Here is a 13,551-nt window from a genome sequence, read left to right on the forward strand (position 1 = left end):
TGCACATCAACTCAAATACATACACATCAAGTGAATCTTAAGGGTAAAAAAAACCAAGGAAACAGAAGTTAAATCCCCAGTATGACTGTAACAAAAACAAAACAAACACGTTCCATCTGCTAAAATTTTACCTTCAGATTAGGAGTGAATGGGTCTGGGAGCCTCATATTTCTTGGGAAGGCACTCAGGATCAAATTTCTTAACTGGATACAATTAGGAGGAATCACATCACAGAACCCATAATGGTAATCACAAAGGAACTCTGGGAAATCATGCAAAAGAACTAGCAGCACTCTTAGAGTACCCTACATAAAAAGGGAAAAAGTTCCATACTAAGAAAGCAGTATTTTTTTCCTCCATTATGAATTTTAACTCAGGTCAAAATGTCAAAAGTATATTTAGTAATATTAAAATCAACAACAAAACCTACAGGCTTTAATACATACAGTTAAGATTATAAAAATAATTACATGCAGAAATGATGAAAAACTAGCTTTAGGAGCTGAAGCCTTAAATAAAGCACACAAATATTCTGTAAAACCAATGCTATCACATCTATCTTGAGAAACTAGAAAGAGGACTAACAAAAGGAAAAAAGGTAAACTGAAGAAAACTACTGAAGATAGGGGTGGGGGCAAAGCTAGCCTTTTCTAGTTATTAACAAGTTTAGTAATGAATTTACTAATTTACAATTCTGATATATAGGTAGGAAGAATACCGTAGCAACCTGAGATAGCCTAGTATGTTTAAGAAGGCCCTAAGTTTCATCCCCAGTGCCACAGAAAAATAAAAAACACACACACACACACACACACACACACACACACACAAATCAATCAAATCCCAGGGGAACATGAGCAAACTACTGGAAGGAACATGAGAAGAAGATATGTCTATTTATACATGAAAAATCTCATTAAGAAGGTTAGGTAGTACATGCTTTTCCTCCGGCAAGAGGGAGACAGATAGCCGGGCAGTGGCGGCACACACCTTTAATCCCAGCACTTGGGAGGCAGAGGCAGGTGGATTTCTGAGTTTGAGGCCAGCCTGGTCTACAAAGTGAGTTCCAGGATAGCCAGGGCTACACAGAGAAACCCTGTCTCAAAAAATCAAAAAACCAAAAAAAAACCAAAAAAAAAAAAAAAAAAAAAAAAAAAAAAAAAAAAAAAAACCAAAAAAAAAAAAAAAAAAAGAGGGAGACAGATTATTTTGAATTCTAGGTAAATCAGGGCTAAATAGTGAAGCTCTGCCTCAAAAAATTAAACATCTCTGCAGAGATGATCCACAGCAGTTAACACACTTGTTGTGCATGCAGAGGATAGGGATTTGCTTCCTAGCACCCATGGTGACTCTCAACTATCCGTATCCAGTTCCTGGGAATCCAACGTCCTCTTCTGTATTCCCTGAGCAATAGGCATACATGTGGTGCACATAAATGCACGCATGCAGACAGGCAAACAAGTCATACACATAAAATAAATCTAACAAAAAAACCCAAGAAAACATAAGGAAATAAAAGTTAAATCCCCAGTGAGATTGTAGAAAAGCATAAACAATATTTCCCACGTAAAACCATTTTTTTCCAGTTATTTGTAAATAAAAATTACCTTGTAGAGGATTTGCATAGGTTTAGTGAGTTCCACATTTCTAAGGAAAGGTGCTAAATATTTGAATAAATCAATCAACAGCTGTGCATACATAGGCCACCCCTAAAAGAAAGAAATGTACATGTGTTGTAGTAACATTTACAAGTTGTTGGCCTATCACAAACTTGCCCAATCTATAGTAACCTGACATGAAGGCCTCTCCTAGACTGGATCCTAGCAAACTTAAGCATCAGCTTGGTGTGGTAAGATGTGTCTATAACCCTAGCACACAAGAGGCCGAGGAGGAAAACTAAGTTCCAAGCCAGCCAGAAACATAAACATCCAACCAAACAAAAAGACTTAAGTATTACAGAAGTGGATAATGTTACCTAAAACAACAGGACTCCAGAGATTTTGGAAAATATTTAACTTTGTGCCTATAAGAACACTAAAGAAAAAGGACACCATCCTTGAGGAAATTTCAGATATAATATCAAACCAACTGTAGGCTGTTTGCCATAATTCCTTCTTTTAATTAAGTTCTGGATCAACTATTTCTTTTCTTATCCCCAACTCCTAGTAAGTACCCTTACTGAATTTATGGCCTCAATTCTGTACTTTCTGCCCCAAGTGGCCTACTTAATATAATATTCCCAACCACACCAATTCTATTTCATTCTTGTTGTGTGCACACCATGCATGTGTCTGTGTGCCATGGATTGCATATGGAAACCAGAGGACAAATTTATTAAGCGGCTACTTCACTTTCTTGCCCATTTATTTCAACATATAGTAGTTCCATTTTCTTCAGTCTGAAGGACCAGATGAGGGTACTCACTCCTTTGCCACTTAACTGCACAGTGACAAACTTCTATTAAATACTGTTAACAACTGCAGCATGACAAGACCCACACAGATGGTCCAATACCTGGTCACCTGACAAAGCCTTTAGACACAGTCAAGCCTCTTTACATGATGTGACATAAATAATTACCAAGTAACATGCTTGTGAAAAGTAAACTATTACTAAGTGACTAATAGAAATTGACATAAATAGTGCTAAAAAAGCCCCAGGTAGTTACAGGCTTCATCTGTAGGAGATAAACTGCAGCCACACCTTCTGCTGTGGCGTATGTGCCAGCATTCTTGCAATAAAGATCCGGTGGGAGATCAATTCAAGCCAAGCATATACAAAGCCAGGAGCTTTAGTAGGCCTCAAGATGTGGAATGTATTGCTGAAAGAAATATTTCAGAAGCACAAATTTAAACACAGTAAACACATGAAACACCTATCTATCTATCTATCTATCTATCTATCTATCCATCTATCCACCCATCTATCCATCCATCCATCCATCCATCTCAAAACACACCAAAGTTCTACTTTTACCTCACTAGACCAACAGCCCTTACATTTCAGCAAAGTACATGCACTGCCTGTTACCCCAGCATAGCCTTTGATACCTACAAAGATGAACCATTAAGCTGGGTGTTGGGGTGTGTGCCTGTAATTACAACTCTTGGAAGCTAGAACTGGGAGTTCAAGGCCAGCCTCAGCAACACAGAACTTTTGAGATCAACCTGAGCTAAGAGACCCTGTATCAAATAACAACAAATAGAAATCTCTGCTGTGCGCAACTCACCAGAAAGCTGTAAGAGTCTGGAAGTTAATGGTTTCCAACACATGCTCAGGTGCATTGAGCTCCAACAGCAGCATGATAAAAATCCTATGGTAGGGTAGTTGCTGAAATTCACTCTGTCGAACATCATGATCCTGCAGGAGAACTCCCACTACTATACCAAGAACCTAGACAGAACAAACAGATTACATCCTATCAACCACACAGATAAGCCACGACACTCTCAAATCAGAATTCTTTTACCTTGTGTCTTGGATTGACCCTAGGCCTTCCCAAATGCTAAGTACTTAACACTTGAGTGCTATCTTCAGGCATTTTAAAAACAAACAAACAAAAAACAAACTTTGCACATGGTCTCACTAAGTTGCCCAAAAGCTGGCTTTGAACTTGCAAGTTCCACTGTGATGTCCTGCCTCCTCACTCAGTCAGGCCTGTACTACTAGCACTGGCTCACACTGTACTCTTAAACACTACAAACAATAAGGAAAAGGATATGTGCCATTAGACTGACTCACAGTTTTCTGTTTTGTTTTTAATTCCATTGTTACTGGACCAAACTTCTAAATCCTCAATAAAGGCCACTGGTTTTTCTCTCTCTCTCTTTCTTTCTTTCTTTCTTTCTTTCTTTCTTTCTTTCTTTCTTTCTTTCTTTCTTTCTTTCTTTCTTTCTTTCTTTTTTTTTTTTTGAGACAGGGTTTCTCTGTGTAGCTCTGGCTGTCCTGGAACTCACTCTGTAGACCAGGCTGACCTCGAACTCAGAAATCCGCCTGCCTCTGCCTTCCGAGTGCTGGGATTAAAGGCGTGTGCCACCACTGCCCGGCGCCACTGGTTTTTCTGAAGCTATAGAAACCTGGGTGGCTCTCCACATGTCATCGTATTGAAATCCTACAATGTTAAATTATCTACTGACTTGAAATCTACTCAACGATTCCTATTTCTCTTGGCAGGAAGCATGTCTGCATTCCACTCTGCTCAATGATCAGTGTGGAGACAGTAAAGACTCACTTGTATTTCTCCACAGGCAAAACTACAGTCAAGGTTTATAGTCTTGCACTAATTTGATAATCAAATTTTCTTAATTCCCACTGTCTAAATCAGGTCAATAATTAAATGTCACTTCAGGTACAGGTCTACCCAATCAGACACAAGCAGGAATGCACCAGCTACCACTATCTCTTGTTTGGATCATCATCAAAGCACCAACACACCAACTACATTACAACTCTCCCTCTTTTTAAATTCTGCTAAACAATATATGGATACTATCTCTTCTATTTTATTTCTGAATGGAAAAAGATTTAGGGACTGGGTGTGGAGGTGTATGCCTTTCAACCACAGCACCTCACAGGCAGAGGAAGGTGGATTCTGAGGACAGCCTTGTCCACAAAGTGAGTTCCAGGCCAGCCAGGGCTAACGTGAGACAAACAATGGGGTAGGGGAATGGAGGATGGGGGTGACAATGAGACACCAACATGGACACAGGGATGGGACAGGACACAACAATGGATCAGAGAACATAAAAAATCTGTAAGTCAATAAAAGATTCCAGACCTTATTGAGCAGGTTGATCTTTGTGACAGTGTTGGTGGCCTCCCCAGAGTGCTTCACTAACAGTGCAATGAGGCGGACAAAGGCATCCAGGTTGTGGTAGCACTTGGCCCGGATCATGGTGGGGTTAGCAGCAGGATTGTGCTGCTGCTCCGCCTGAGCACGGTAACTGATTTCAACACACATTTCAGTGCAAAGACGAAAAAACCTTGTTATGAGGTCATCAGTTTTAAGTATTCCTTGTTGGTGCATCTACAGTGGGAACAATCAATCAACATGGTGAGACCACCCTCAAAAATCAACTTTATACAGTTAGCTTTCCAATGGCAAAACTCTAGTTTATATCCATCTTTAATTCTTACTCTGAAAGGATGCCATTAGGAAAATGATTTCCCTATTATTAAGGAGCCATGGCAGAGTTCCTCTCAGTTTTAATTCATGGAGAAGATTCAAGCCGACAAATAGATATTATTAACATTAAATAAGAGGGCATCTACAATTTGGGAAATTATATAAATAAATAAAGCTAACTTTTAGAAATTTTCTTCACAGATGCCTTGCTCTTATTTAACCAGTGGCAACATTTCTGAAACTCCAGCTATCTGCAGAGAAATCATTAATTTAATAAATACCCACAATTATGTCACTTAAATGTAATGATCTTTTATACTGTTACAATGAGTCTAGGATAGGTAATGCTACATAGCAACACTGTCTCAAAAAAAGACAGTAACAGAGAAGTAACAGTAAAACAATAAAGCAGCAAAAGAAAGGGGTCAGTCAGCACTTACTAAACCATCTTAAGACTCAAGGGGGGAAAAAAACCCAAAGTCATTTTTAAACAATTTAACTATCTTGATACTAAAACAGCTAAAGGTTTAAATTACACAATGTACCCAAGCCAAGGCAGAAGAAAGCCAGCAAAAAGATCTTATTCCACACTGAAATGTGAAAGCTTGAGAGTGTGTGCTATGACAGAGCACTAAGGGAGCAGGGTAGTGTGCTGCACCATCTCCCCAAGAGAGATGGGCAAGAGCAAATGAAGAGGAGCTAGGCAGGTGCCACGTCCATACCCACGACAGGCAATGCCACAAACCCACGCATTTGCATTTCTGCCAATGGACTGGGAAGTCAGACTATAAAATGGATGATAGCCTTTCAACTTGGAGTTATGTTTTATGACTTCCTGGATTCTTTTAGCAGAAAAATTTACATAGCATAGTTTATTAGTTGTCACTTATGTTGAAAACTAAATCCAATGCTTAACAAATCCACCTACACTCAATTGTCAGACATTTAAAATAGATCTAATCAATCTTTCTTTGGAAAAGCAACCATCTCTGGTGTCAATTTGAACAAATGCATCAAGCTTTACAGCTTACTGAGTAAGTACCGTAGCTGTTGTGTTACAAGAACTAAGGCCAGTTCACAACAGTCCTATTCTTGACAAATTCTATTAAATAGGTATAACTCTAATTTTTTCTCTTTCTTCACGTCACTGAAAACAGCCAGTGATGATAAAAACACGAACTGTGACTAGTCTGTCTGTAACTGCTTATTTTTAAAAGGTTTATTTTTAATCACAATTATGTGAATGCTCATACATGCTTCTTAGTGTTCAGTGGTGCACATATATGCACAAGAGATCAGGTGTCTGTCAAGACCAGAGGTGCAGGATATCCCTGAAGCTCAAGTTAGAGCTGTCCAATGTGGGCACTGGGAACCAAACTCCAATCCTCAGCAAAAACAGTACAAAGCATGTGCACTCAACTGGTGAGTCATCTCTCTGGTCCACTAATACTATTTATTCTAGTGGTTTGATTAAAACTGCTTCCCTTAGACTCATATATTTGAATGCTTAGGCACTGGGGAGTGGCACTATTTGAGAAAAATTAGGAGGTGTGGCCTTATAGTAGGTGTGACCCTGTTGTAGAAACTGTGTCATCGGAGGTGGACTCTTAAGTTTTCAAAAAGCATATGCCAGGTCCAGTCTGTCTGTCTGTCTGTGCTTGTGAATCAGGATGTAGCTCTCAGATACTACTCCAATGCCACACATGTCACCATGCTCTGAAAACTGAAAACAAGGCCCAAATTAACTGCTTTCTTTTATAAGAGTTGTCTTGGTCATGGCGTCTCTTCAAAGCAATACAACACTGACTAAAACTTTGGTAAACCTGATTTTTAAAAGGCAACTCAATTTCTAAAACATTCAAACTGTAATTTGTGTCAGATTCATATATATCAGATTTATTGTATAGTTGTGTTAAATGTGATATCCTAAAATTGTAACGTATTAGTTTATAATCCACCACTAGTGACTATTTTAGCAAAATTGTGTGTCGTAGCTTCATTATCATTTTCTGGTCTACTACAGCTTGTAGCCAGGACAACTGGAATAGGCTGAACAGGGCATGATAATAGGACTGAAGGAATGCTGAATCAACAGTAGCTGTGATTAACAGTGAGGAAATAATAGGCCAGATTGGCTTAACAAAGCATGGTAGTGGTATTTTTGGTTTGCATGAGAGGTAATTCTGACCACAGGTATACAATACTAAACTTTAATATTGGAGTAATCACACCCTACTTATGTTGAATAAAAAGCACCTTTCTTTCCAAAAGCTCTACCTGTCCAACAAACGCAGAGAATGCTTTGGTACTGTCACGGCCAGCTGCTGCTGAATGGTATAGATTCACCCATTCCCTCAGAAGATACTCTGCCTTCTCCCTCAGGCCTGGAGGGTCATCATATTCTGAGGCTTGAGAGATCCCAGAATGCATCATAAAGTTAGGGCCTCCATGAGCACGATCAATCATTGCTTCATAGTTGGATCTCACCACTTCCATCAGCTGGGGCAATCTAGTATAATAAACCCAGAGTGAAAAGTCCGTTAATCCACAGTTGGTTATTTCACAGATAGACATTTATCAGAACTTGAGACATTCAGGCAGGAAGGCTGGATGATCAATGAACTCTAGGATCTGCTTGTCTCTGCCTCCCCAGTGCTGAGATTACCAATATGCACAATTATACCCAGTTTTGTTTTGTTGTATGCATTCCTGTTGTACACACATGAACGTCTTACGCTTGCTTATGAAGTCAGAGGACAGCCTTGGGTATTATTTCAGCAGGATCCATCCACTTGGTTTTCTGAGGAAGTCTCTCACCAGGACCCAGGACCTAGGGCTTGTTGATTAGGCTATGCCACCTGTGCCTAACTCAGCACAGGCATTACAAGTTTGTATCAATACACTGGTGGCTGGGGACTTGGGCTTCCTAGGGATCCTGAAAGCACTTCACTGGCTGAGGTTTACCTCCAGCCTAACAGAACTAGTGTTCAAGCCAGACTTCTGCTATCAACTCAGCAGTCACTGTATCTACAGCTCTCTATCAAGAAGGCAGCTGATTAAGAGGTCACACTTTCAGGACAATATGGGGCCAACCTAAAATTATGTTATAGGTTTAAAAAGTCACAAAGTCACAAGTTTATGCTAGAGTGTATCTAATTTCTGAAGCTCTTAATAAATCACTGAGTGCACAGAGAGAGCAGAGCATCTCATTCTTACCCTTCTGGAGCATTGCCTCTGGAGTGAGCATTAATTCTCATGAGGGTTTCAATGGTATGGAACAGATCTGCCTCAGTAATATGGGCAACACTCCGTTCATCCACCAGCAGAATTTTGACCAGCTGCATAGCAAACGCCACAGCCATGTAGTTCAAGCCATTCTCCATTGACTGGCAACACAGTAAATTCAAGAGAGTAACAATTAAAAAACAGAAGCACTTCCTAAATCATTTAATCCACTCCAGTTCAATTTTTTTCCATACCTGAGCAAGATGAAGATCGTACTGCTGCATGTTAACCAAATGATTTCTAATCAACAACTCCACAGCCTCCACGTTATATTTATATTCATCTCGACATTCAATTAGGCACCTAAAAAAAAAAAAAAAAAAAAAAAAAAAAAAAAGCATTGGGGTTTTTTTTTTTTTTTTTTAAATCTCTCTTTTTTTAATCTATTTACCTTTATTTTATGTGCATTGGTGTTTGGTCTGTATGTATGTCTATGTGAGAGTGTCTGATCTTGGGAGTTACAGATAGTTGTGAGCTGCCATGTGGGTACTGAAATTTGAATCAGGGTCCTCTGGAAGAGCAGTCTGTGCCCTTAATTGCTGAGCCATCTCTTGAAGCCGGAATAAGACAGCATTTTAACCAGAGTAACCATATTAGCCATGTGTTCTACACTAAGGTGTCTTAAAAGACAACTGCATACAAAACAAAAACAAGCAAACAACCAAAAACAAAATAGTATTGTTTAAAAAAAAAAAAAATAGGCAGGATAGGATATTTAAGTACCATCTAGGCGTAACATACATGAGGTCCACGGCACCCTTATAAACAATATAAATATGATACCAATACAGTCCTAGCCAGTAGAAGAGATGGCCTAAGGTTAAAAGAGCCTAAGCTTTGCTTTCAAATTCTGGTAAATAGGAGGGATTTCATTCAAGACACCAAAATGTTTACTATGAATGTGAAATCATGAAATACAAATGACCTAAAGTTTACTCCTCAAAGGCATGTGTCGGAATCAGGGTATTCAAAGCACCATTTATCTTGTAGGCAAAAGAAAAAGATCTAGAAATAAATAAAGTACAACAAAATCTAGTCCATGGGGCTGAAGAGATGGCTCAGTGGTTTAAAGCACTCTTATGTTTTTTCAAAAGACCCAGGTTCACTTTCCAGCACCTACATGGTAGCTCACAAACATCCTAATTCCAATTTCAGGGGCTCACATGTCTTCTTTCCTCTTCAGCCTTTAATATACACTAACATAGTGCACATACACGCATGCAATGAAAACCACACATGTGCAAGCATATTTATGTATTAACTTCAGAAATCTAAAATAATTATAAAGCTAGTCCAGTAATGACTAGATTTCTAAGGTTACCCACCTTGTGATTTGTTTGTTGCACCATGGAGATCCATATGCCCTGCCATCCTGCAGAGCTTTCAGTACCAACAGGTGGCATTCCCTGTATCGCAGCAGTAAGTCAGCATCAGCACCACTTGTGGCATCTAATAAGCCTTCTACGGCCTGTAAACACAAGAATTCAGAAGCATGTAAAATATAACACTCAACCCAACTACTAGAGTTGGAAATCAAACACAAAATATAATTTCTGAAGCTTCAAAATTCCTATCTCCACTCTCAACCAAACTCTCAAAGTTTAAGCTTATTCTTTAGTATTTGTCATCTTAAGTCTTCTTATAGTTTTTCCCATTCATCATAGCAAGAAAATATCACCCTGTGGAAAAGATGTCCCATCCACCTTACTACTTCTGTTATTCAGTACATTCTATGAAAGGGGGTACGGGGTGGGAATCAACAATACTTGGTTTACATTCATTTTTTTGCTTTATATTAATTTTTAAAACTCAATTCTAAAAATACAGATTCAGATACATACCAAAAGCTATAAACCAAGCTCCTTCTATAAGCAACAGCTTAAGAACCAACCTTCTGTAGTAATCCAAGAGCAGCTATTGCATCCCGAGAATTCCGAGACAATACTACAACCTCTAAAAGACTTCGCAGAGCCTGGGCTTGAGGATTCATGGCCAAAGTTGGTGGAATGGCATGTAGGTGCTGCTCCAGTTCTGTAATACACTTATCATAAATCTGAGCTACATCATCTGTTGCCCAAGCTTGCTGTTTTAAAAAAAGAAATAGCCAGAGATAAGCAAACATTTTAAAAGTTGTTCACTGGCATAATGCACCAGTAAAATAGAAGTTAGTCCTTGGCATACTCCTTTAGCTCATTCTACACTTGCCTCTTGAGCATTTCAGTCTTAGTATTATCACATGGGATCATGCACATTGAGGACAGAGATGTTTAAGAGGTCTAGCTACCACCAACACAATTAAGTGATAAAAGAACATAATATGAACAATGCAAAAGACTGAGTACTGGACATGTGCCATCCAGTAAGCCTTCTGAAACTTACAATACTTCCACCAAATGTTAAAGCATGAATAGACAAATAAACATCACTTCTGTGCTTCCCCCCTTTCCCTCTTTTGGACAGGGTTTCTTTTTCTGTGTAGCCCTGGATGTCCTGGATCCAGCTTCGTACACCAGACTAGCATGTAATTCAGACATCTGGCTGCTTCTGCCTTCTGACTGGGATTAAGTCATGTGCTGCCACACATGGCCATGTGCTTTTCCTATCAAAAACTGGCTACTGGCCTGGAAAGATAGCTCAGTGGGTCAAGAGCTTACCCTGCAGCCATGAAGAAAGAGCTGAGTTCACATCTAGAACACAGTAAAGATGGGTATGGTAGCATGTGCCTGAACTCCTACTGTTCTAACAGTAAGTCGTAAACGGATGGAGGAGGAGTATTCAGGGACGCACATTGGACAGCTAGCCTGGGGTACATAGGAGTGAAAGATGAAGAGACTGGGTTTCAAAAAAAAAAGATAAAAGGTGAGGACAACACAGTCCTTTTTCTACCACATATGTACACACACTTCGTGAATGCGCACAAAAAATCATATCCATACTCTGGGGTAAGTGGAAGTACAATAAAAGTCTGGGTGTAGCTCACCAGCAGTGTTTAATCATATCCAAGGTCCTGGGTCAATGAATCCCAGAACAGTAAATGAGAAAATTCAGAGGGTTGTTTGAAAGAACCACTACACGAAATGTGTGATTCTAAAATAGATTTTTTTTTTAACTACACGTTACTCCAACAACTTGAAGTTTAAAGAATTAGATAAAGACACTAAAATTTAATTTCTGGATTTTAACATTTGCACTTTATGGTTATAAACAGTAAACCCCTGGAAGTCACTTGAGCATTACTGTATATTTGTTAAGTATAAGGTGGGTGAGTGGGTGTGTGTGCATGAAGAAATGATAAATTCTAGCTCAAGGCAAGCCTTAATAACTGAACCTGTTGCTAAACACTTGTGGTGAGGCGGTGCTTAGCTAAAAGGATTCACAGACCTTTAAACTCTCTTCTTTGCTTGGCATAGTGGCACATGCCTTTAATTCCAGCACTTGGGAGGCAGATCTGAAAGTTCCAGGACAGTCAGAGCTACAGACTACCCTGTTGGGGGTGGGGGAGAGGGTTCTCTATTTTGTAAAAGAAAAAATTTTGAACAAAAAAATTTTGAACAAAAAAGCTAAGGATCTAGTATAGTGGGTAGTGTGCTTATTTAGCATACACAAGGTTCAATCCCCAGGACCTCATAAACCAAGCCCAGGGGTGTACATTTGTAATTCTAACTCTAGGACGTGGGGGCAGAAGATCAGAAGGGCTAAGTCACTCTTGGCTGTAGAGTTCAAATTGAATCTGGGCTCTATGAAACCCAGTTTCAAATATAAAAAAATAAAACACATACACACACAAAGAAAACCAAGCAAACAAAGCTTATTTGTGTATGTATACACATTTAGAGAAGGGGATGGGAGGGGTAAAAACTGAAAACTGAATGGGCAGCGTTATAAACACTAGTAAATGATACCCTAGTTACCAAAAATCCCACTTGATACTATCCTACAGGTTGTTCAGGGAAGACTCATAGCCCCTCAAAACAAAAGAAGCTACTGCAATTATTCACAGCTGCCAACCGGAAAGAGATACAAAACCACAATGCTAAAAACAGTACACTTTGGTTGTTGAACTGGGTTGGGGGGAATCAAGCTGGAACTGAGCTGTAAGTGTCCTTTCTGCTAGGTAGTTTTCTTAGCACAGAAATTCCTCTGTAGGCTGCTGGGGAGAGAGTTATCTATGAGCCATATAAGCTATAATACCAACCTGTCAAGTGAGATATGCCTACTGGTGCAACAGTGGCATGAATGTGGGGATCGTCTGCCACCTTCTGGCTGAACTGAGTCCCACCCAATGGAGGGAATTCAAGCCTGATCCAATAAAACTGGCTAAAAGGCCATGGCTGGGAAAGTAATAGACTCCAGTGGGGAGAGAAGAAAATTACTACTTTTGTTTTGCTAAGTGTACATGTTGTCAAACTGTCTTCTAAATATTCATCTTTATACTCCAGTTGGGCTGGGGAGATGGCTCAGTGATTAAGAGCACTGACTGCTCTTCCAGAGGTCCTGAGTTCAATTCCCAGCAACCACATGGTGGCTCACAACCATCTGTAATGAGATCTGATGCCCTCTTCTTGCATGTGTGACAGCTACAGTGTATTCATATAAATAAAATAAATCTTAAAAAAAAAAAATACTCCTCTCAACCTATCTCGCAAAAGCTTATTTTCCAAGGGCAACAGTGAAAACTGGTCAAGGGGCAGAGAATGAGTACCTGTTACACTCAGCCCTGAACAGAGCGTTTGTATCACTTCCTCCAAGGCTCAGGGAACATTTAAACAAGGGTACAAATAATTTAAGAGGCAGATAGCAGGAAGATGGGCTACAGAAAGAGGTCTTGTGTCTGTGATATGGACTCCCAGCGGCTCTGCTCACAGGCAAAGGCTGGACAGTCAACATTCCACCATCAATAAGAGAGAGGTACCTGAGGCTGTGTGGAGAGGGAATCATTGGTCTTTGGGGCATAGTTGATGTTAAACTGCTAGGATCCAGTAAAAATCCCACCTATACTCACACAGATGCAGGCTACCCTAATTAAATTCAGCAGGTTATCTATTTTGTGAGAGTATGGCTACATATATGAAGTCAGAGAACAATTTATAGGAATCTTTTTCTCTTTCCTGGGAGTCCAGGGGAACTAGAGACGGATCAAT

The 13,551-nt window shown here is 39.6% G+C and overlaps 1 protein-coding gene across 8 annotated transcripts in view; it reads right to left on the minus strand.

Moving 5' to 3' along the window:
* Cnot1 (CCR4-NOT transcription complex subunit 1) overlaps nucleotides 1–13,551 on the minus strand; it is an 89,117-nt gene that overhangs the window by 5,518 nt on the left and 70,048 nt on the right. For 5 of the 8 annotated variants that reach the window (XM_034522453.2, XM_034522451.2, XM_034522452.2 and 2 more), the window contains 10 exons: nucleotides 10,302–10,493; nucleotides 9,736–9,878; nucleotides 8,605–8,713; nucleotides 8,342–8,511; nucleotides 7,382–7,634; nucleotides 4,778–5,026; nucleotides 3,230–3,393; nucleotides 2,704–2,821; nucleotides 1,608–1,709; nucleotides 132–305 (listed from right to left, as the gene is read on the minus strand). In XM_034522453.2, the coding sequence (XP_034378344.1) occupies nucleotides 132–305; nucleotides 1,608–1,709; nucleotides 2,704–2,821; nucleotides 3,230–3,393; nucleotides 4,778–5,026; nucleotides 7,382–7,634; nucleotides 8,342–8,511; nucleotides 8,605–8,713; nucleotides 9,736–9,878; nucleotides 10,302–10,493 (1,674 nt within the window). The remainder of the gene's footprint in view (nucleotides 1–131; nucleotides 306–1,607; nucleotides 1,710–2,703; nucleotides 2,822–3,229; nucleotides 3,394–4,777; nucleotides 5,027–7,381; nucleotides 7,635–8,341; nucleotides 8,512–8,604; nucleotides 8,714–9,735; nucleotides 9,879–10,301; nucleotides 10,494–13,551) is intronic. The other 3 variants (XM_034522454.1, XM_034522455.2, XM_034522456.2) reach the window with 1 other exon arrangement.

The sequence above is a fragment of the Arvicanthis niloticus genome, chromosome 18 (genome assembly GCF_011762505.2).
Source record: "Arvicanthis niloticus isolate mArvNil1 chromosome 18, mArvNil1.pat.X, whole genome shotgun sequence".
NCBI classification, from domain to species: domain Eukaryota; kingdom Metazoa; phylum Chordata; class Mammalia; order Rodentia; family Muridae; genus Arvicanthis; species Arvicanthis niloticus.